The 22,788-nt window shown below is 50.1% G+C and overlaps 2 protein-coding genes across 7 annotated transcripts in view; both read right to left on the bottom strand.

Annotated features, from left to right (window-relative positions):
- COL26A1 (collagen type XXVI alpha 1 chain) overlaps positions 1–22,788 on the bottom strand; it is a 553,406-nt gene that overhangs the window by 437,709 nt on the left and 92,909 nt on the right. The gene's annotated exons all lie outside the window — the stretch shown is intronic.
- On the bottom strand, positions 1,707–14,146 carry SERPINE1 (serpin family E member 1). Of its 5 annotated transcripts, XM_032756114.2 has the most exons (9): positions 14,002–14,146; positions 12,559–12,830; positions 10,486–10,719; positions 9,074–9,268; positions 7,280–7,478; positions 5,561–5,661; positions 5,355–5,441; positions 3,876–3,959; positions 1,707–3,555 (listed from the first exon to the last, which is right to left on the bottom strand). In XM_032756114.2, exons 2-9 carry the CDS (start codon positions 12,827–12,829, stop codon positions 3,518–3,520), a joined length of 1,209 nt encoding a protein of 402 aa, XP_032612005.1. In that variant the 5' UTR covers position 12,830; positions 14,002–14,146; the 3' UTR covers positions 1,707–3,517. The 5 variants fall into 5 exon arrangements, with proteins under 5 accessions (XP_032612005.1, XP_058299600.1, XP_058299609.1 ...); XM_058443617.1 differs by having other exon boundaries at positions 1,821–3,170; positions 12,559–14,125; XM_058443626.1 differs by having other exon boundaries at positions 3,079–3,555; positions 12,535–14,125.

Raw genomic sequence — 22,788 nt, 5'->3', positions numbered from 1 at the left:
GCCTGGGGCCTGGAATTAGTCATATTTTCAGGGTATAAGGAGGTTGAAAGATATACCTGGGCCAAGCTGGGCATGGTGGCTCACACCTGTAATCCCAGCAATTTGGGAGGCCGAGGCAGGAGGATTGTTTGAGCCCAGAAGTTCAAAACATGGTGCAACCCCGTCTCTACAAAAAATTGTTTAAAAAGCAATAGAAATGAGCTGGGTGTTCAGGGGGCTGCATCTCTGAATCCTATCTTCAGGGTTCTGGAGTTAGACGGCATACAAGTTTGACAGATGGTTATTGGTCTTTTTTCAGTTTAAAAAATTATTTTTGAATATTTGAACAGAAACTAATGGAGGGAAGTGTGCCCTCTGCCAAAAGCCTTCAAGATGCTGGAAGAAGATAATAAAAGACTTCAGGAAGCCATTTTCAGGAAGATGCTAGAGTATATATAACAAGAGAGCCTTGTTTTCAAGAAACCTGATACCTCGATGGGTTTGGGGAGGGTAAGACATACACACACAAAGCTAAAGAACACTCGAGAATCCAAGCACTGTTACAGACCAGGGAGAAGAAAACTCAGTCAGTGTCGAGTTGAGAGTGATGATGTTTTGATCTCCTTCCTTCTTTCCTTCCTTCCTTCCTTCCTTCCTTCCTTCCTTCCTTCCTTCCTTTCCTTCCTTCCTTCCCTCCCTCCTTTCTTCCTTTCTTTCTTTCTCTTTCTTCTTTCTTTCTTTTTCTTTCTTTCTCCTTCTTTCTTTCTTTCTTTCCTTTCTTTCTCTCTCTCCCTCTCTCTTTCTTTCCTCTGTCTTTCTCTCTCTCTCTCTTTCTCTCTTTCTTTTCTTAGAGGAAGAGTCTCACTCTGTTGTCCAGGCTGGTCTGAAACTCCTGGCCTCAAGCAATCTTCCTGCCCCGGCCTCCCAAAGTGCTGAGATTACAGGCGTGGGCCACTGCGCTGGACCTGAGAGTGATGTTGGTTGGGTCCATGGGGAGTCCTAGGTGGAGGAACTGGAACTTGAGCTGGATTTGAAGAATGGGGAGTGGGAGTAGAGGGGTGGGAAGCATTTGGTGCTGGAAGGAAGTGTCATGAACAGAGTTGGGAACCCACAGGGACAGTGACTTATGAGCAGGCCCATCTGGGTAAGTGGAAAGTTTATGGTGGGGGAACATTTTTTTCCTTTTTGAGGGTGATTCCCAGGGGGCAGAATCAACTTATCCTTGGGGCTTGTAGCAGAGCTGAGGTGACCATTTCATGGACTCCCCCATGTTGGGCCAACCTGGATATAGGAAGGTCCCTTCCACCCATAAGGTCTATGGACCAACAGGATTTTGATTTCTGGGTTTGTTGTTGTTGTAGTTGTTTGTTTTTTGAGCGGGAGTCTCGCTCTGTCACCCAGCCTGGAGTTCAGTGGTGCAATCTCGGCTCACTGCAACCTCTGCCTCCTGGCTTCAAGTGATTCTCCTGCCTCAGCCTCCTGAGTAGCTGGGATTACAGGCGCCAGCCACCACGCCCGGCTAATTTTTGTATTTTTCGTAGAGACGGGGTTTCACCATGTTGTCCAGGCTGGTCTCAAACTGCTGACCTTAGGTGATCCACCCACCTCGGCTTCCCAAAGTGCTGGGATTACAAGCATGAACCACCACGCCTGGCCTAGGCTTCTGATTTCTTGTACCACCGGTGTGAAATGGAGAAGGTGAAGGCAGTGACTGTCCTGACATATTCTTTGTATTTATTTATTTTATTATTTTTTGAAACATTTTTACATGTTTATTTATCAAAAGTGAAAAAGCATACAATTCAACACAATTTCAATAGCATTTGACACCACCCCTGTGGGTCCTGTATATGGCTGACGTCACTGTCCAGTGCAAAATCAAAAAAGAAAGAAAGAAAAACCCCAAAGAAAGAGTATTTTTCAGTGGAGAACACAGTGGGCTGATTAGGCTTCTATTAGATTACATTCATTTCACATCTGTGTGCAATTCTCCCATAAATTGGTCTTTAAAATATATGTATATATTTAAAGATATTAGAAATATATATTTAAATATATTTAAAAAATATATATTTTTAAAGAGACGGGGGTCTTGGTATGTTGCCCAGGCTGGTCTTGAACCCCTGGGCTCAAGCAATCCTCCCGCCTTGGCCTCCCAAAGTGCATTACATCCGTCTTTGTGCCCTACCCTCTGGCTGGTAGGTTTTCAGAAATATTATCTAAGGTAGTTGGATCCGAGCTGCCTGTCTCTCTCACCCACCCCCCCTCACGTGTCCACTGCTCACACACAGCAGCCGGAAATGACACATTGAAGTGAGTCACCGATGCGGCTGTGAGTCACCCTGTAATTGGGGAAAGTTCTGTCCTGAGGTCATGCAGCCCCTTGCATTTCTGCTCCTAAATCTGTTGAACACACTGGAAACCACTCTGTCCTCGTCTGAGTCTCTGTCCCCCACTCCGTCCTTTTGGTCCCCTGAAGGAGGCTGAAATTGGATGGTCAATTTCCATCAAGGGGAAAAAGACGAGAACAAGAGGGGCGCGAGGGGCGCGAGGGGCTCGGGCGGCCACAAGGTGGCAGTGTGGACTCCGTCACACTGGATGTCCGGAGGGGTGTGTGCCAGTCAAGTGGCCGGACTTCCTGAGATACGGTGACACAGACCACAAAGAAACACTAGGAGCGAGTTTAAATAATATTATTTTCCTTAGTAGTTCTCTTTCTCTCTAACAAGCACACAAGGGCAAGGATATGATAAATATTTAGGTACACCCCTCCCCACCAAGAGATTGGGGGGTGAAGAGCTGGGCACGCATCTGACCTTTCTTCCTCTATTCCTAAAAAAATAAAAGGAAGCAGAAATCTGCTTCAATGAGTAAACAAGTCACCTACACTCCGAAATAATCCATGCACACTGTTTCTGGGGAGGGAGATGGCCAGGCCAGGAGAGTTGGGCCACGTGATGGGGGACATTCACTCTGCCATCTGCAGCACCCCTGTACTGGGGAGGGGTGGCCAGTGCCATAATGGACTCTGAGATGAAAGGGTGTTTCTTCCACTGGCCTTTGGCCTGTCACCAGCCTCCTCCGCGGTGGCAGACAGTACAAGAGTGATGGCAATGTGACTGGAACAAAAATAGTTTCTACCAGGCACACAAAAGCTCCTGTAAGCCCCGTAGTTCCGTCCTGCAAAGGGCCTCAGTGGGAACCAGGTCTGCAGACCCGAGTGGGCAGAGAGACGGGTGGAAGCAGGTGCCCCAGATGGTCCCACAGGCGTCACCGTCTGGCTTGGAGACCTTAAGGGGGTTGTGCTTCAAACTTCTCTCCCAGGGTCTCAGGTGGAGACTAGGGAGTTTGACCAAAAGGTCCTCCAAGGAGAGGCTGAGGTCTTGGAGACAGATCTGGTTTACCATCTTTTAACAAAAGGCAAATGTCTTCTCTTCCTTCAGAAAGAGTCATTAACACTAAAATTCTTTTCTTCGGAGTTTCTTCTTTCCCGATGCATCTCCAGTTTTGTCCCAGATGAAGGCATCTTTCCCCAGGGTCAGGGTTCCATCACTTGGCCCACGAAAAGGACCGTTCCTGAGGATGGAAGAACCGTGGGGGTTGAGAAGCGGGAGGAGTGGGACAGCTCATCGGGCTGGATGTGGGTGGAAGGACTGAGATCTAGGCAGATGAGTGAGCTGTCTGGAGTTGCAGCTGCCTGAGAGACAGAGCGGGGACCTGGCACTGTCTGTGGGTGATAGAAGGTGGCCTCCTCTTGGGACAGGAAGCAGGGTAGGGTTATGGGTTCCCTGCCCAGAGCCCTCTCAGGGGTAGAGAGATGTCTGCATCTGTCGGGATTAGTTCCTGAGAGAAAGAATGGGTGGGAGGATGTGGAACGTGATGGGTTCCAGGCTCACCTGTGGGGTTGTGCCGGACCACAAAGAGGAAGGGTCTGTCCATGACGATCTCCTCGGGGGCCATGCGGGCTGAGACTATGACAGCTGCAAGAGAAGGGACAATGTCTTAGAACAGAGGGATAATACATGGACACAGGAAGGGGAACATCACACTCCGGGGACTGTTGTGGGTTGGGGGAGGGGGGAGGGATAGCATTAGGAGATATACCTAATGCTAAATGACGAGTTAATGGGTGCAGCACACCAACATGGCACATGTATACCTATGTGACAAACCTGCACATTGTGCACATGTACCCTAAAACTTAAAGTATAATTAAAAAAAAAAAAGAACAGAGGGATGCTGGCACTGGCACCACCCCCGCCCCCGCCATTTTTCTTAGAGACAGGGTCTCCCTCTGTTGCCCAGGCTGGAGTGCAGTGGCACCTTCATGGCTCACCGCAGCCTTGAACTCGTGGGCTCAAGTGATCCTCCCATCTCAGTCTCCCAAGTAGCTGGGGTTACAGGTACATGCCACCATGCCTGGCTAATTTTTTTCTAATTTTTGTGGAGACATGGTCTCATTATGTTGCCCAGGCTGATCTCAAACTCCTGGGCTCAAGCGATCCTCCTGCCTCAGCCTCCCAAAGTGCGGGGATTACAGGTGTGAGCCACTGAGCCCAGCTGGAAGTTGTTTGTTTTCCTGAATATGAACCTTAAAAGTTTAGGGACATCCTCTGAGACCTGGTTTCCTCCAGGAGCTTGGTAGCAATGGATCAGCTCTTCCCTTACACACATTTATCTAAATCCTTTAAGGGCTTATTGATAAGCTCTTTCTTTTCTTCTCTTTCTTTCTTTCTGTCTTTCTTTCTTTCCTTTCTTTTTTTTTCTTTCTTTCTCTCTCTCTCTTTCTCTTTCTTTCTTTTCTGCAGAGTCGTGCTCTATTGCCCAGGCTGGAGTGCAGCAGCGTGATCTCGGCTCACTGCAACCTCTGCCTCCTGGATTCAAGTGATTCTCCTGCCTCAGCCTCCTAAGTAGCTAGGACTACAGGCACATGCCACCACGCCTGGCTAATTTTTGTATTTTCAGTAGAGATAGGGTTTTGCCATGTTGCCTAGGCTGATCTCGAATTCCTGACCTCAAGTGATCCACCTGCCTTGGTCCCCCAAAGTGCTGGGATTACAGGTATGAGCCACCACGCCTGGCCTGATAAGCATGTTTCTTAAGTTTACTTCCCATTGTGGGAACAACTTGGGTTTTCCTTTAGGAGGCCTTTTCACAGTCAGGGAACTTAGCAGCCATCAGGTGAAGAAACAGGGTTCCATGGTCCCAAGCCTGTTTTCCAGGCTGAGAAACAGGTGGGGAGCAGGTGATGGCTGAGCACAGACAGAGCTGCTCTGTGTGGAGAGGGCTGTGGGGTCCTTTCCGGGTCTGGGGACCAGTTATCCTGGAGGGCGATGGAGGCAACACCCGTGGAGCCTCACCTGAGCCAGACTCACCTGTGGATGAGGAGGCCACCGTGCCACTCTCGTTCACCTCTATCTTCACTTTCTGCAGCGCCTGCGCAACGTGGAGAGGCTCTTGGTCTGAAACAGATGTGGATACAGGATTAGATCAGCTGCCGCTCTCAAGGAGAGGTTCCTTTTTCCTCTTGGGGCCCCCGCACTCCACTGTGGTGAAAAAAGGAAAAGGAAAGTCCTCTTACCTGAAAGACTCGTGAAGTCCGCCTGAAACTGTCTGAACATATCGGTCATTCCCAGGTTCTCTAGGGGCTTCCTGAGGTCGACTTCAGTCTCCAGGGAGAACCTGCGGATAGCAGCAAGAGGCTGCTCAAGCCGGGGCCCCTCTGGCTGGCAGCTCCCACCTTTCCCATCCTCTACCAGGTGTCCCCCGAATCAAGTGGCCAGAATAGGAACGGAGGTGAAGGTTGGAGAGGGAGGCCTGGTTCTTTCTTTTTCTTTCTTTCTTTTCTTTCTTTCTTTCTTTCTTTCTTTCTTTCTTTCTTTCTTTCTTTCTTTCTTTCTTCTTTCTTTCTTTCTTTTTTCTCCTTCTTTCTCTCTCTCTCTCTCTTTCTCTTTCTTTCTTTCTGCCTCTCTCTCTTCTTTCCTTTTTTCCTTTCCTTTCCTCTCCTTCCTTCCTTCCTATTTTTCTTTTCTTTTTTTTTTTGAAACAGATTCTTGCTCTGTCCCCCAGGCTGGAGTGCAGTGGCGTGATCTCGGCTCAATGCAGCCTCCACCTCCCAGGTTCATGTGATTCTCTGGCCTCAGCCTCCTGAGTAGCTGGGATCATAGGCGCTCACCACCACGGCCCGCTAATTTTTGTATTTTTAGTAGAGACAGGGTTTCACCATGTTGGTCAGGCTGGTCTCGAACTGCTGACCTCAAGTGATCCGCCCGCCTTGGCCTCCCCAAATGCTGAGATTACAGGCATGAGCCACCACGCCCAGCTGGCCTGGTTCTTTTTCTAAAGCTGTTTACAAAGTCCCCCTTAGAGCTGGAAATCCTAATATTCATGAACATTCTTCTGCAATCTCCCCACCCCCTCCCACCTATGACTAATTACTTTCCTCAAATAAGACAGTAGTTTCAGCATAATTGTATTCAGCCTGGCTGGGGTGGGGGAAGCTAAGGGCAAATTCTCCTGCAAGGATGTTGGAACAAAAATCTGTTCTGCAGATTGTGTTTCTGAGAGCTAACCCTGAAGAGGACTCAAGCAGGGGGCCTTTGTGCACTCTCTGCTTCTCACCAGGGCACGACTAATTACCTCGATTTTTATGAGCCAGAGAGGGGGAAAAAAAAGAGGAAGAGAGAGAGAGGATGAAAGTGAGAGCACGCACCAGCTAACCAACTAAATTCTCCTCTTTCTCCAAGCCTGGCATTATAGCATCCGGAAATTTGGGATGAGCGTGGTGGGAGGCTTCCCTATAATTCTGGAGTTCCCCAGCTCCAGCCTTCTCCTTCTGAGGAAGGATTTCGAAAAATCTGCTTTCTTGGAACCCCAGCTAGAAGCTGTGCTTTGAGCTGCGCCGTCCTCCGAAGTGATTTCTTTTGTTTGGATGTTGACTTGAAAGGGTTGGGGACGGAAGTGCTGATGGAGTGACCCTAAGTAGATGTGGACTGATTGGGCCCCCACCTCCCTCATTTCTCTGGCTCTCCTTTTGGGGGCTTTTGCTGGGTATTCTGGGGATAGTCAATGTGGGGGTGTGGTCAGGAAGAGCTGTCCCCTGCCCTCCAGCAGAAACAGGGAGAGGGATGACTGCAAGACTCATAATCAAACCCAGGCCACAGTTTCCCATCAGCCTCCCACACATGCATGTCCCTGCCCTGCAAGCGTCACAGATCTGGGAAATTCAACCTGAGGGCGGTGACCTTAGGGAGCCAGGAGAGCGGGGTCGGTGGGTGGGGGAGATAGCGGGGTGGCTTACTTGGGCAGAACCAGGAGGCGGGGCAGCCTGGTCATGTTGCCTTTCCAGTGGCTGATGAGCTGGGCGCTCAGAATGTTGGTGAGGGCAGAGAGAGGCACCTCTTTTTCATAAGGGGCAGCAATGAACATGCTGAGGGTGTCCCCGTGGTAGGGCAGTTCCAGGATGTCGTAGTAATGGCCATCGGGTGTGGTGAACTCAGCTGTGAAGACAACAAGATGGCTTGTTGGAAATGGCTCCAGCTCTCGCTGATGGCAACCCAGCACTGGGTTTTCACCTAGATCTCCTGGCTTCTCCACTCTTTCTGGAAGCCAGGCTCTCTCTCGCTCTTGGCTTTTGGGGATCCCCTGTTCACTGCTCCCCTATTCAGTATTTTAATTTCTATTTCCCTTCTCTTCTGCCAATTCAGTATCTTCTAATTTCTCTCTGTGTGTTTATGTGTGTGTGTTTTTTTAAGAGACAGGGTCTCACTCTGTCACACAGACTGGAGTGCAGTGCAGTGGTGCAATCATAGCTCACTGCAGCCTCCGAATCCTGGTTCAAATGTTCCTCCTGCCTCAGCTTCTGTTTTTTGTTCGTTTGTTTGTTTTGAGAAGGAGTCTCACTCTGTCGCCCAGGCTGGAGTGCAACGGCATGATCTCGGCTCACTGCAACCTCCCCATCCCAGGTTCAATAGATTCTCCCACCTCAGCCTCCTGAGTAGATGGAATTACAGGCACCTGCCATCATGCCCAGCTAATTTTTGTATTTTTACACAGATAGGGTTTCACCATGTTGGCCAGGCTGGTCTTGAACTCCTGACCTCAGGTCATCCACCCGCCTTGACCTCCCAAAGTGCTGGGAATACAGGCGTGAGCCACCGCGCCTGGCCTCACCTCAGCTTCTTGAGTAGACTACAGATGCATGTCACCAAGCCTGGCTAATTAAAAAAATTTTTTTTTGTAGAGGCAGGGTCTTGCTATGGTGCCCAGACTGGTATTCAACTTCTGGCCTCAAGCAATCTCCCTTCTCAGCCTCCCAAAGTGCTGGGATTATAGGCATGGGCCACCGCGCCAGGCCTTCTCTGTCTCTTTTGGCCTTCCTTCACTTCCATTTTCCCCACACCCAGCCACCAATTCATCCCAGTCCTCATCCTTTTTTTTTTGAAATGGAGTTTCACTCTTTCCCCCAGGCTGGGGTGAAGTGGCTCAATTTCGTTCGGCTCACTGCAACCTCCACCTCCCGGGCTCAAGTGATTCTCCTGCCTCAGCCTCCCAAGTAGCTGGGATTACAGGCGCCTGCCACCACACCTGGCTAATTTTTGCATTTTTAGTAGAGACGGGGTTTCGCCATGTTGGCCAGGCTGGTCTCAAACTCCTGACCTCAAACTCCTGATCCACCTGCCTTGGCCTCCCAAAGTGCTGGGATTACAGGCGTGAGCCACAGCACCTGGAGTCCTCATCCTCTTAACCTCAACTCCCCCAGCAGGATTCCTCATCCCCAGGTAATCACACTAGCAACACACGAAGATGAGACCCTGGAGTCAGGTGGACAAATGTGGCCCTGAGGCAATCTCTGGATTTCAGCTTCATCCTTCATGGGATAAACCTCCTATCTTCTGTTCCCATTATCCTGATGTCTCCTGCTTGGGAAATCTTTGTCAAAGCTGGAGTATATTCTAGGGTCTCTCCTCCTTTAAAGCGGAGCATTCCCTGTGGTCTTCCTCCCTCGGAGGGCGACATCTTGGGTATTCCTTGGGAGACCCCAGGAATGAGATACAGTTGCTGTGGGCTGTTGGGAAGGGGCTCTTGGACTTACTATAGTTGAACTTGTTGGTCTGAGCCATCATGGGCACAGAGACAGTGCTGCCGTCTGATTTGTGGAAGAGGCGGCGGTGGGTGCTGGAGTCGGGGAAGGGGGTCTTCCACTGGCCGTTGAAGTAGAGGGCATTTACCAGCACCAGCCGTGTCAGCTGGTCCACGGCTCCTTTTCCAAGCAAGTTGCTGATCATACCTATGGGAAAACCAATGACCAGGAAGATGAGGAAGTTAGACAATTTTGTTGTTGTTGTAGTTGTTTTGAGACGGAGTCTCGCTCTGTCGCCAGGCTGGAGTTCAGTGGCACGATGTTGGCTCACTGCATCCTCCATCTCCTGGGTTCAAGCGATTCTCCTGCCTCAGCCTCCTGAATAGCTGGGATTACAGGCGCCTGCCGCCATGCCTGGCTAATTTTTGTATTTTTAGTAGAGACAGGGTTTCACCATGTTGGTCAGGCTGGTCTCGAACTCCTGACCTTGTGATCCACCTGCCTTGGCCTCCCAAAGTGCTGGGATTACAGGTGTGAGCCACCATGCCCGGCTGAAGTTAGACAAAGTTTTTAAGCCTTTTAGATGTTTCCCGGAGTTCCCAGTCCTCAATTGGATGTATGTCAAAGGGCTGCAGTCAGAGGTTTAAATGAACCTGTCTAGTTCCTTTTTTTTGGAGACAAAGTCTTGCTCTGTCACCCAGGCTGGAGTGCAGTGGCACGATCTCAGCTCACTGCAGCCTCTGCCTCCCGGGTTCAAGTGATTCTTTGAACCTCAGCCTCCTGAGCAGCTGGGATTATAGGCATGCGCCAACACACCTGGCTAATTTTTTGTATTTTTGACAGAGACGGGGTTTCACCATGTTGGCCAGGCTGGTCTTGAACTCCTGTGCTCAGGCAATCTGCCCGCCTCAGCCTCTCAAAGTGCTAGGATTAGAGGTGTGAGCCACCATGCCCAGCCTAAGATTTGATTCTTAAAGCATCCAGCCCTCTGTCCATAGAGAAGAGAATGCTGAAAGGAGCATTGTTTAGGATACGTGGATTTGGTTTTCGTTTGTTTTTTAGAGATGAGGTCTTGTTCTGTGACCCAGGCTGGAGTGCAGTGGTGCAAACATAGCTCACTGCAGCCTTGAACTGCTGGACTCAAGTGATCCTCCCACCTCAGCCTCCCAAGTAGCTGGGACTACAGGTGTGCACCACCGTGCCCGGCTGGTTTTTAAATTTTTTGTAGAGATGAGGTCTTGTTATGTTGGCCAGGCTGGTCTCAAACTCCAGGCCTCAAGCCATCCTCTCACCTAGACCTCCCAAAGTGTTGGGCTGGGATTACAGGTGTGAACTACTGCACCCAACTGGGATATGTGGATTTGTTTCCAAATTCCCTTTCTCTTGAGGCCCAGGGAACAGGCTTCCTTTCCCTGCCTGCTCACCTTTTGTGTGTGTCTTCACCCAGTCATTGATGATGAATCTGGCTCTCTCCACCTCTGAAAAGTCCACTTGCTTGACTGTGCTCCGGAACAGCCTGAAGAAGTGGGGCATGAAGCCCTGGACCAGCTTCAGATCCCGCTGGACGAAGATCGCGTCTGTGGTGCTGATCTCATCCTTGTTCCATGGCCCCATGAGCTCCTTGTACAGATGCCGGAGGGCGGGGGCCATGCCCTTGTCTGCACCGGGACACGGAGGAGAGGACATGTGAGGCTCATGCTGAATTGAGGGTTCCCAGCCGAGCCCACTTCCCCCACAAGAGGCTCCACCCTGATGGATGGGGGCTACCGTGCTTTCCCAGGGCTCTCTGGAGGGAGATTTCATTCCAGGACGAAATCTCTTTTCTGTATCTCCTTCCTTTCTTCAAAAGTCTCAGATCCCAACCCTTTCTTTGGGCTAGAATGTTTTTCTCTGTTCTTAAGTTATGAACCCTAAATATTTTCTTCCTGATTTTTTTGAGATGGAGTTTTGCTCTTGTCTCCCAGGCTGGAGTGCAATGGTGCGATCTTAGCTCACTGCAACCTCCGCCTCCTGGATAAACCCTAAATATTTTCTTTCTTCCTTTTTTTTTTTTTTTTTTTCACATAGGGCCTCCCTTTGTTGCCCAGGCTGAAGTTCAGTGGTGCAATCATAGCTCACTGTGGCCTCCAGCTCCTGGGCTCAAGCCATCCTCCCACCTCAGCCTCCTGAGTAGCTGGGACTACAGGTATGTGTCACCACATCTGGCTAATTTGTAAATTTTTTTGTAGAGGCAGGGGTCTCCCTCTTGCTCAGTCTAGTCTCGAACTTCTGGCCTCAAGTGATCCTCCTGCCTCAATCTTCCAAAGTGCTGAAATTACAGTCATAAGCCACCTTGCCTGGCCTTAGTTTTTTTTTTTTCTTTTCTTTTCTTTTCTTTTCTTTTCTTTCTTTCTTTCTTTCTTTCTTCCTTCCTTTCTTTCTCTTTCTTTCTTTCTTTCTTTCTTCTTTCCCTCTTTCCTTCCTTCCTTCCTTTCTTTCTTTCTCTTTCTTTCCCTTTCTTCCTTTCTTTCTTTCTCTTTCTTTCTTTCTTTTTCTTCTTCTTTCTTTCTCTCTCTCTTCTCTCTCTTTCTTTTTTTTTTGGACAGGTCTCATTCTGTCACCCAGGCTGGAGTGCAATGGTGTGATCTCAGCTCACTGCAGCCTCCACCTCCCGGGTTAAAGTGATTCTTGTGTCTCAGCTTCCTGAGTAGCTGGGATTACAGGTGCACCACCTCATCAGACTAATTTTTATATTTTTATTAGAGACGGGGTTTCACCGTATTGCCCAGGCTGGCCTTGAACTCCTGGCCTCAAGTGATCCTCCTGCCTCAAACTCTGAAAGTGCTGAAATTACAGGCATGAGGCACTGTGCCTGGCCTTAGATTTTTTTCCTATAGTGATGGCTATGCTAAGTATTTCACAAGTGTAATTCCAGGAATTCTTTTTTTTTTTTTTTTTGAGACAGAGTCTCACTCTGTTGCCCAGGCTGGAGTGCAGTGGCACAATCTCAGCTCACTGCAAGCTCTGCCTCCTGGGTTCACGCCATTCTCCTGCCTCAGCCTCCTGAGTAGCTGGGACTACAGGCGCCTGCCACCATGCCTGGCTATTTTTTTGTATTTTTAGTAGAGATGGAGTTTCACTGTGTTAGCCGGGATGGTCTTGATCTCCTGACCTAATGATCTGCCCGCCTCGGCCTCCCAAAGTGCTGGGATTACAGGCATGAGCCACCGCGCCCGGCCCATGAATTCTTTAGGATAGCAAATAATCCTCATTTTGTAGATGGGCAAGCTTAACGAGGTTAAGATCACATGGTGGTGAATAAGTGGTAAATCTACCGGTCAGACACCCTTGGAGATTCAAGGGTCCAGTGACTTGGGGTGTAGTGGGAAGAAGATGGGGTGGCCCCTGCAGCACAGCTGTACAGGGCTTGGCTTGGCTAAGCCAGAGCCAGCCTTTCCTTGGCTTCTGGTAGGTCTGTTCTGCATGCCACCCACCTCCCCTGGTGTCCCGTGGCTCACCATCAATCTTGAATCCCATGGCCGCTTGGATCTGCTGCTGGGTTTCTCCTCCTGTTGTCAGCTGGAGCATGGCCAACACCGAGGCCACCCCATAGGGTGAGAAAACCACGTTGCGGTCCTTGGAGGCCTGCGCCACCTGCTGAAACACCCTCACCCCGAAGTCTGAGGCCAGGTGGGCCACATAGGATGGGGGATAGTGCACAGTGGACCCTTCACCAAAGACGAGGGCCAGGCCCAGGACTAGGCAGGCGAGGGCTGGAGACATCTGCATCCTAGAGCAATGGAAAGAGGGCTGGTGAATGAATCGTTCTGGAAGACAGGCGGGAGGGGAGGGGAGCTGGCCAGCTGTGGGTCCTGCTCTTCTTGATTCCTGCAAGCAGGTGGTTAAGTGAACACTAGGGCAAGGTGCAGGAAGAGACCATGACACGTTCAGGTTCTGAGCGCATCCCACTCCGTCTCACTCAGACTGACTTATCCCCGGGCAGTGGCAGGGAGTCTTCGCCCATCTTGCCCTGTGGGAATCTTGGAATCCAGTCCATCTCCCTTCCCTCTGTGTCCCGTAAAAAAGCCTTAGAAGAAAAGCAGGTGAGAAGTCCTTACCACTCTCTGCCTTTGCAGCCCAGGGGGAATTTAGCCCAGGCTCAATTATCAATTATCACAACATCTTTGATTTGCATAAGCCTTTAAATTTGCTTTCTTTTCTTTTCTTTCTTTTCTTTTTTCTTTTCTTTCTTCCTCTTTCCTGTCTCTCTCTCTCTCTTTCTTTCTTTCTTTCTTTCTTTCCTTCTTTCTTTCTTTCTTCTTTCTTCTCTCTCTTCCTTCCTTCCTTTCATTCATTTTTTGAGACAGGGTCTTGCTCTGTCACCCAGGCTGGGTGCAATGGCTCAATCTTGGCTCCCTGCAGCCTCCGCCTCCCCAGCTCAAGCAATCCTCCCACCTCAGCCTCCCAAGTAGCTGGGAATACAGGCACACCAGCACGCCTAGCTAATTTTTGTATTTTTTTGGGAGAGCAGGGTTTTGCCATGTTGCCCAGTCTGGTCTTAAACTCCTGGGCTCAAGTTATCTGCCTGCCTCAGCCTCACAAAGTGCTGGGATTACAGGCATGAGCCACAGTGCCCAGCCTTAATTCTCTTAATGCTTTCCCAGTGATGGTTTCATTCAAGTTAGCAGGCATGATGTGGGAAATGGGTGAGTGTCTTGATGCAGAGGGACCGAGAGAGTCAAGGTTCTTGTTACTGGGTGATGGGGTTGTTGGTGGAGCCTGACCATCCTCCTGCTCTCCTGCAGTCACCCCTAGGGCAGGGTCGACTCAAGCCTGCAGGTCTGAGGAAAGGAAAATAGAGGAATAGCAGGGGATCATGGACTGAGGGGATTCTGGGGAGGCGAGTTCTTTGCCTTAAAGACCCGAAGTAAGAGGTTGGAGGGAGTTTGCTTTTCTCCTACCTGAAGTTCTCAGAGGTGCCTTGTGATTGGCGGTTCGTCCTGCTCTGGCTGGTGGCTGCTGCTGAGCTGCAGGAATTCAGCTGCTGGAGGGAGGTGTGTGGCTCTTCTTGACAGCGCTCTTGGCCCTGCAGCCAAACACAGCTGTGCTCCTCCGTGGGCCGCTGCCTCCTTTTATACCAGATGTGGGCAGGAAATAGATGAACTCATGTTCCAGCCCCACCCACTCGCTGGCTCTGGGAGTCCGTCTGAACAGCCAGCGGGGCCCCCTCGACACCTCCCTCTCTGGGACTTGCTGAGGCGTGTGTATGTGTGTGTGTGTGTGTGCGTGCTGCTCTGTGTGTGTACGTGTGTAAGAGCATTCAGGAACAATTGAGCAAACCCCAATAGCCTTGGCCTGAGAAACTCCCTTGACCTTTCTGCCCTCTGCCTGTGTCTGTCTCTCTCGGATGTCCTGCCAGGTTGACCGTCTGCCATGCCAGGTGACCCAAAAAGCCCAGGACCCCTAGTGTTCAGCTTGGAGAAAAAAAAACCCAGCTCACGTTGCCTGCTTTTCCTTTGGAGAACCAGGTCACTGTGGAGTTATCAAAGATAACCTCCATCAAAACGTGGAAGTTTTTCCCCCAGGGCTGTCCACCCGGTGCCCCGGGCCACCTCCAGGAAAGAGCGCCCCTCCCCCCTCCTGGGCCTAGCCCAACAGCCACAGGGCATGCAGCCAGCCACGTGATTGTCTAGGTTTTGTCTGTCTAGGACTTGGGCCCAACAGAGGACTCTTGGTCTTTCCCTCATCCCCGCCATGTGCCCAGCCGCCTCCGATGATACATGGCTGACTCCCCCACGTGTCCAGACTCTCTCTGTGCCCCTGAGGGCTCTCTTGTGTCAACAACCTTGTCTGGCTGGGGTTGGAGGTGTGCTGGGTGGGGCAGTGGTGGCTGAACGGGACCAGGGGTTACCATGGTAAAGGCTTGGTAAGGAAACAGGAGACCAACGTGTAAGTTTCACTTCTTCGAGCTGCCCGCTAGGACTTGGGGCAGCTTGTCCTTTATCCTCTTCCTCCAGACACAGACACAAGGGGAAAAGGGATAGAAGCAGAGTGTCAATTCATGGCGGGTTTGCAGGATGTGCTTTTAGGGCAAGGGGGTGAGGGGAGGAAGAGTGACTGATAGATTCTGTGGAGCAGTGGTCCTCAACATTTTTGGCACCAGGGACCGGTTTCATGGAAGACAATTTTTTCACAGACCAGGGTGGGATGGTTTCAGAATGATTCAAGTGCATTACATTTATTGTGTGCTTTATTTCTATTGTTATTACATTGTAATATATATAATGAAATAATTCCACAATTCACCATCGTGTGGAATCAGTGGGAGCCCTGAGCTTGTTTTCCTGCAACTAGGTGGTCCCATCTAGGGGTGATGGGAGACAGTGACAGATCATCAGGCATTAGATTCTCATAGGGAGCTTGCAACTTAGATCCCTCACATGAACAGTTTAGAATAGGGTTCGAGCTCCTATGAGAATCTAATGCCACCACTGATCTGACAGGGAGTGGAGCTCGGGTGGTAATGTGAGCGATGGGGAGTGGCTGTAACTACAGATGAAATTTCACTCACCTGCCACTCACCTCCTGCTATGCAGCCTGGTTCCTAACAGGCCATGGCCCAGAGGTTGGGGACCTCTGCTGTAGAGGGTGGAAACTGGCTAGCGGTGGGTGAGCATGTAGGACTAGACTAGTGGATTTTGTTGTTGTTGTTTTCTTTTTTTTTTGTTTTGCTTTTTTTTGAGACAGTCTTGTTTTGTCACCCAGGCTGAGTGCAGTAGCACTATCCTGGCTCACTGCAATCTCTGCCTCCCGGGTTCAAGCGGTTCTCCTGTCTCAGCCTCCTGAGTAGCTGGGATTACGCCCATGGGTGTGCACCACCATGCCTGGCTAATTTTTGTATTTTAGTAGAGACAGGGTTTCACCATGTTGGTCAGGCTGGTCTCGAACTCCTGACCTCGTGATCCGGCTGCCTCAGCCTCCCAAAGTGCTGGGATTACAGGCGTGAGCCACCATGCTCAGCTGGATTTGGGGTTTTGACAGGGTCAGGTGTCCTTGGCACCTGTGTGGTCTGGATGTTGTAGATGGAAGGGTGGCCAGGATGCTGCCCAGGGGGTCCTGTATCAGAGAGATGGCATACTTGGGGTCCACACACTGTTGGGTTTTGTGTAGGTGGTGGGGTTCAATTGGGAGAATCCATGGCAACAGCTGATAGCAGAGTCACAGGAAGTTTCAGTGGGTGGAAGCGTCGGATGTTTGTTTTGGATTTTTTCAGTAAACAGATACCAAGGGCAACCACACTGAGCAGACCTCCTGCTTTTTAATCTGCCTTAGGCTTTGTTTTCTCACAGCTGGCAGGGAAAGAGAGGAGAACTTCAGTCGGAAAGTTAGGCTCACAGACACATTAGGAGAACTCTTCCTGTGAAATTGCCTCTTGTTTATGTCTTTTTCCTTTTCTTAGTTGTGGTTTGGAGTCCCTGAGAGTGTGGTTAGCGGTGAGGAAGAAGCAACTGCCCTGACCTCTTGGAAGAAGACAAGTCCAGCCCCAAACCCATCTCTTTTTTTTTTTTTTGGAGACAGGGTCTCACTCTGTCACCAAGGCTGGAGTGCGGTGGCATGATCATAGCTCACTGCAGACTTGAACTCCTGGGCTCAAGCAAGTATCGGGGACTACAGGCAAGCACAACCACGCCCAGCTAATTATTATTTTTTCTTATAGAGACAGAGTCTTGCTATGTTGACCAGGCTAGTCTCGAATTCCTGGGCTGGAACAATCCTCTCACCTTTGCCTCCCAAAATGTATAAGCCACCATGTCCAGTCCCAAACTTATCTTTTGTCTTCAAAAGTACCCCAAGACTGGGCATGGTGGCTCACACCTGTAATCCTAGCACTTCGGGAGGCCAAGGTGGGTGTATCACTTGAGGTCAGGAGTTCAAGACCAGCCCGGCCAATATGATGAAACCCCATCTCTACTAAAAATACAAAAATTAGCTAGGCATGGTGGTGCGTGCCTGTAATCCTTGCTGCTTGGGAGGCTGAGGCAGGAGAATCGCTTGAACCTGGGAGGTGGAGGTTGCAGTGAGCCGAGATCATGCTATTGCACTCCAGCCTGGGTGACAGAGCAAGAATCTGTCTCAAAAAAAAAAAAAAAAGTACCCCCAAGGCTTTGCTCTCTGACCTTAAGGATCAGAGGGGAACAGGGATCAGGGAGTACCAAGCCTCAAAGACTTGAAAGTTCAATGGGTCTAGACATAGCTACATGTGGCCTCCTCAGGTGTCTGACGCCAGCCTCTCCAGCCTGCAGCTTAGCCTCCATCCCTTCCTCTGCCTGTCATACCAGGAGCCATTGTCCCATACCTTGCCAGTTCTCTGCTGTTTTCTGTGGACAGCCAGAGCTCTGCAGGAGCAGTCACCAATTTAGTCCCCACTCATAGATTGGGTGGATGATCCTGATGCCAATCCAAAACAGACACTCCTGCTGGGTGTGGTGGCTGTAATCCCAGTCTTTGGGGAGGCTGAGGCAGGAGGATCACTTGAGTCCAGGATTTTGAGCCAGCCTGGGCAACACAGTGAGCTCCCATCTCTACCAAAAAAAAAAAAAATTAGCCCGGTGTGGTGGCGTGTGCCTATGGTCCCAGCTACGTGGGAAGCTGAGGTAGGAGGATCGCTTGAGCCTAGGAGCTCAAGGCTGCAGTGAGCACCACTGTACTCCAGCCTGGGTGACAAAGAGAGACCCTGTCTCAAAGGACAAAGCAAAGAGCAAAAAGGATATTCCATCCTTGGGCACGGGACAGCTGGGAAGCAGCTCTAGTCCTGATTGAGGTGGAGGGTGGGGAGCGTTTTACTTTGGTCTCAGAAGTGGCTGACTTACTAAGGGGTCTTTTCCCAAATCAGTGGAAACTTCTAGGCATAAGGAGGATGTGTATTAGAAACTGAGGCAAAATTATCGGGTCCATGTGAAGTTTCCGATTTCTCCATTGACTCTGATGAGCTGGCGCTGCCTAGCTGCTCTAGATCCCGGACTTGGAGTGAAACTCCGTCTCCACCAAAAAAAAAAAAAAAATTAGCCGGGCATGGTGGCACGTACCTGTAGTCCCAGCTACTCGGGGGCCTGAGGTGGGAGAATCTCTTGAACCCGAGAAGTGGAGGTTGCAGTGAGCTGAGATTGCACCACTGCACTCCAGCTTGAGCGACAGAGCAAGATTGTCTCAAAAAAATAAATAAATAAAAAGAACCCAGACTTGGCCATGACCCCTGCCTCTACTTCTTGCACGTGGCCCTGCCTTCTCTTGCCTGCCGTAGGAGCCGAGCCCTTCCATACCAGGGTCCGGCTGCCTGCCAGCTGCTCCCCACCCGACCTCTCAGAGAAACCCTCTTCTCAGAATCTGACTCAAGGGGTTATCACTTTCCCCTTTTCCCCTCAATCCTAAGTTCTCTCTTTCTTGATCCAATCCTCTCTTTCCAGCTTGAGCTCTTTTGTAAGGGGTCACACGGGCACAGAGAGAAAAGTCCGTGCTGTTGAAATAGCTAGATCTCTGGCTTCCGGAGGGTCAGAGATAAGAGAGTGAGTTACCGGGCTGTGGATTGCAGGGGAAAGTTCTGATTCCAGCCTACTGGGAAAGATGTCTCCATCTGTCCCTGAGCAGGTGGTTCATGACTGTAGATCACACTCAGATTTTCCGTGACTGTCCGTCTGTCCCCCACCCACTGGTGGGCCCTGGGTGGACACTGGCCTTCCCACCACCCCTCGCCCCCTGACCTCCTGCCTTCTGGCCCGATCTCTGCTCTTCGTCTTTGCTTCTGTCTTTCCCGCTCTCTTTTTCACTTTCCCTTTCTCTCTCTGAGCCTTCCCTCCTGTCCCCTCTCCTCTGCTGCAGGAGGTTGCCCCCCATTTCCACTCTCTCTCTCTTTTCTGCTGTCTCTGACTCAGTCCCTCTGTTCCTCTGGAATCCCAGAATCCCTTTTACAGTCAAATGCTCAGCTCTTGAGCCCTTCCGGCGGGGAAGAGAGCACTGCCCGTTACACAGGCTCTCTGGAATGTGGGGCCCAGCCTCCCTGATTCCTGGTGATTTCACTGGGAGAGCCGGGGGTGGGAGAAGGCAGGGTCTTGCTAACAGCACTATTTCTGGCTTGGTTGCTCTCCAAACAACACAACTCCAAAAATAGCCTGTGTTTGGGCTTGGCTCTCTCCCCCTCTCTAGGAGGGAACCAGTGCTGGGTGTCACCACTGCTTTTTTTTTTTTTTTTTGAGATGGAGTCTTGCTCTGTTGCCCAGGCTGGAGTGCCATGGTATGATCTTGGCTCACTGCATCCTCCGCCTCCCAGGCTCAAGCAATTCTCCTGCTTCGGCCTCCCAAGTAGCTGGGATTACAGGCATCTGCCACCATGCCCAGCTGATTTTTGTATTTTTAGTAGAGAGGGGGTTTCACCATGTTGGCCAGGCTGGTCTTGAACTCCTGACCTCAAGTGATCCGCCTTCCTCAGCCCCTCGAAGTGCTGGGATTACAGATTTGAGCCACTGTGCCCCGCCTAATTTTTTTTTTTTTCAGAGATGGGGGTCTCTTTATGTTGCCCAGGCTAGTCTCAAACTCCTGGACTCAAGGTTGGAGTGCAGTGGTACCATTTCAGCTTACTGCAGCCTCTACCTCCCAGTATCAAGTGATCCTCCCACCTCAGCCTCCCAGTAGCTGGGACCACAGATGTACACCATGACACCTGGCTAATTTTTTGTATTTTTGGTAGAGACGGGGTTTTGCCACGTTGCCCAGGCTGTTCTTGAACTCCTGAGCTCAAGTGATCCACCTGCCTCAGCCTCCCAAAGTGCTGCGGTTACAGGCATGAGCCACCATGCCTGGCCCTAACCCAGTTCTTTTAAATTATAAGCGAGGGCACTTAGGTCCAGAGAGGTGGACCACACAGTGACTACACCATAAATGAGAGAATAGTGGTCATTGGATCAGACAGACCCGGCCACTAGTTAGGAATCTGACATTGGCTATGTGACTAGGTAAAACTTAATCCCTTCTCCTTCTCCTCTTCCTCCTCCTCCTCCTCCTCCCCCTCCCTGTTTTCCTTTCTTCCCTATGATTGAGGGATCATAGCCTCAGTATTCTTATTTGTAAAAGACAGATAACAATTCCCATCTTTCAAGGTTGCAATGAGAATTACATAAAATGTCATCTGCCAAATGTCCGACACATTCTAGGTTCTCCTTTGTGGCAGCCGCTCTTGGTGGGCGGCAGAGCCAGGACAGGAACCCAGACAGTCTGAGCTGTTCATTTGATATAATGCAAGCTCCTTGAGAGATGGATGTTTTAGGTGTTTGTTTTTACGTCTCTCAGCATTTAGCGGAGTGTGGGCGTTAAATGCCTCGGAAGTGGACTGGCTGCTTACCCCAGGGGATGCCTGGCAGCCCCTCTCATCCGTTTCGTACCAGATCCTTCTGCTGTCTCCCTGGTCCTGACACGCTCCCACTGGCTGACTTGGCAGGTTTCAGATCCCAGGAAGATATTCCCCTCTGGGCTGCAGGTCATGGATGTACCCCGCTGATGTTCCAAGTGTATCCTTATCTTCCGAGCATACCAGGGAGGAAGGGGACTTGATTTACCAAAATAGAGTTGAGCTCGACCCACTCTTCCAGGCTAGGCCCCTGCAGCCTCCATCCCCCATCTCTCATCGATTCCCCTATGACACCTATAATGCTTTAATCACTTAAAAAAAATGTATGCTCTACCATAGCCAATTTTATCTTTTTTTTTTTTTGAGACAGTCTCACTCAGTCACCCAAGCTAGAATGCAGTGACGTGATCTCAGCTCACTGCAACCTCCACCTCACGGGTTCAAGCGATTCTCGTGCCTCAGCCTCCTGAGTAGCAGGGACTACAGGCCTGCGCAAACATGCCCGACTAATTTTTGGAGTTTTAGTAGAGACAGGGTTTCACCATGTTGGCCAGGCTGGTCTCAAACTCCTGAGCTCAACTGATCTTCCCACCTCAGCCTCCTGAAGTGCTGGGTTTACAGGCATGAGCTACCGCGCCCAGCAGAATTTTTTTTTTTTTTTTTTTTAAGATAGGGTCTCACTTTGTTGCCCAGGCTGGAGTGCAGTTGTGTGATCATGGCTCACTGCAGCCTCCAACTCCTGGGCTCAAACAATCCTCTCACCTCAGCCTCCTGAGTAGCTGGGACCACAGGCACGCACCACCACACCCAGCTATTTTTTAGCTTTAATCACTTTTATACATTTGCATTGTCCCTTGTCTTACAGTTATTTCTGTATTTAAACTTACGTGGCCATCAAAGTGTCTTATTTCCTGAGGGCACTTAGTGCTGGGCCTTTTGTAATGTGGGTATTCCAAATGTCCTTTCACCATCAGGCAAGAATGAGCCTTCCTGGCCGGGCGCAGTGGCTCACGCCTGTAATCCCAACACTTTGGGAAGCCAAGGTGGCAGGATTGCTTGAGGCCAGGAGTTCGAGACCAGCCTAGGCAACACAGGGAGACCCCCACCTCTACAAAAAATAAATAAATGAGTCAAGCATGGTGGCATGTGCCTGTAGTCCCAGCTTCTTGGGAGGCTGAGACAGGAGAGTCGCTTGAGTCCAGGAGTTTGAGGTTGCAGTGAGCCGTAACTGCATTGCTGCACTCCAGCCTGGGCAACAGAGTGAGACTCTGTCTCCAAAAAAAAAGAAAGAGAAAAAAAGAAAAAAAAAAAAAGGAATGTGCCCCCAATGTGGTCACCAAGAGGAATTTCAATGGCAGGGAATGGTGGAGCACTGGGCTCCTGGGGTAGATGTGAACATGGAGCTGATTACGTCAGGCTGATGAGGCAGTGCAGGCCTGCAAGGCGCCTCCAGGCCACTGGCCACATTCCATCCCTCCATCCACTTCTCTTTACCCACATATGTGGCTTATCTGACTCTGATTCACTTTCGTTCATCTTTACCAGAACTCGTTCCTCATTCTCTACATTCTTGTGTCTCTCTTTATGCCTTTCTCTGGACACATTCTGTTTTTTGTTGTTGTTCCTGTTTGTTTTGAGAAAGGGTCTTGTTCTGTTGCCCAGGCTGGAGTGCAGTGGCACGATCATGGCTCACTGCAGCCACTACCTCCTGGGCTCAAGCCATCCTCTTGCCTCAGCCTCCTGAGTAGCTGGGACTGCAGGCGCACACCACCAGGCCTGGCTAATCTAAAACATTTTTGTAGAAATGGGGTCTCACTAGGCTGAGTACAGTGGCTCACGCCTGTAATTCCAGCACTTTGGGAGGCTGAGGCGGGCAGATCACGAGGTCAGGAGTTCAAGACCAGCCTGGCCAATATGGTGAAACCTCGTCTCTACTAAAAATACAAAAATTAGCCGGGCATGGTGATGTGCACCTGTAGTCCCAACTACTCGGGAGGGCTGAGGCAGGAGAATTGTTTGAACCTGGGAGGTGGAGGTTGCAGTGAGCCGAGATCATGACACTGCACTCTAATTTTTGTATTTTTATTAATTTTTTTGCACACAAAAACAATAAACATTTTCTAATAATACATACAAACAAAAATGCGTATCAAACATATTAGGAAGGTTGCACATGGGAAGTCGGGGAATAGAAATGGGGGGTGGGAGTTAAAATAAATGAGAGAGGGACTTTATATGGATCAGTGATAATAACTCAATCCTCTATTTGACAAAGAAGAGGGAGAAGGAAGAGGAAGAAAAAGAAAGTGGGATAAAGGATCAGAAAGGGAGGAAAATAGAAAAAATTAGA

The sequence above is a fragment of the Hylobates moloch genome, unplaced genomic scaffold, assembly GCF_009828535.3.
Source record: "Hylobates moloch isolate HMO894 unplaced genomic scaffold, HMol_V3 SCAFFOLD_1, whole genome shotgun sequence".
Classification (NCBI taxonomy): domain Eukaryota; kingdom Metazoa; phylum Chordata; class Mammalia; order Primates; family Hylobatidae; genus Hylobates; species Hylobates moloch.
Note: the sequence above shows the minus strand (reverse complement) of the source record. Positions and strands in the feature narration are given on the sequence as shown.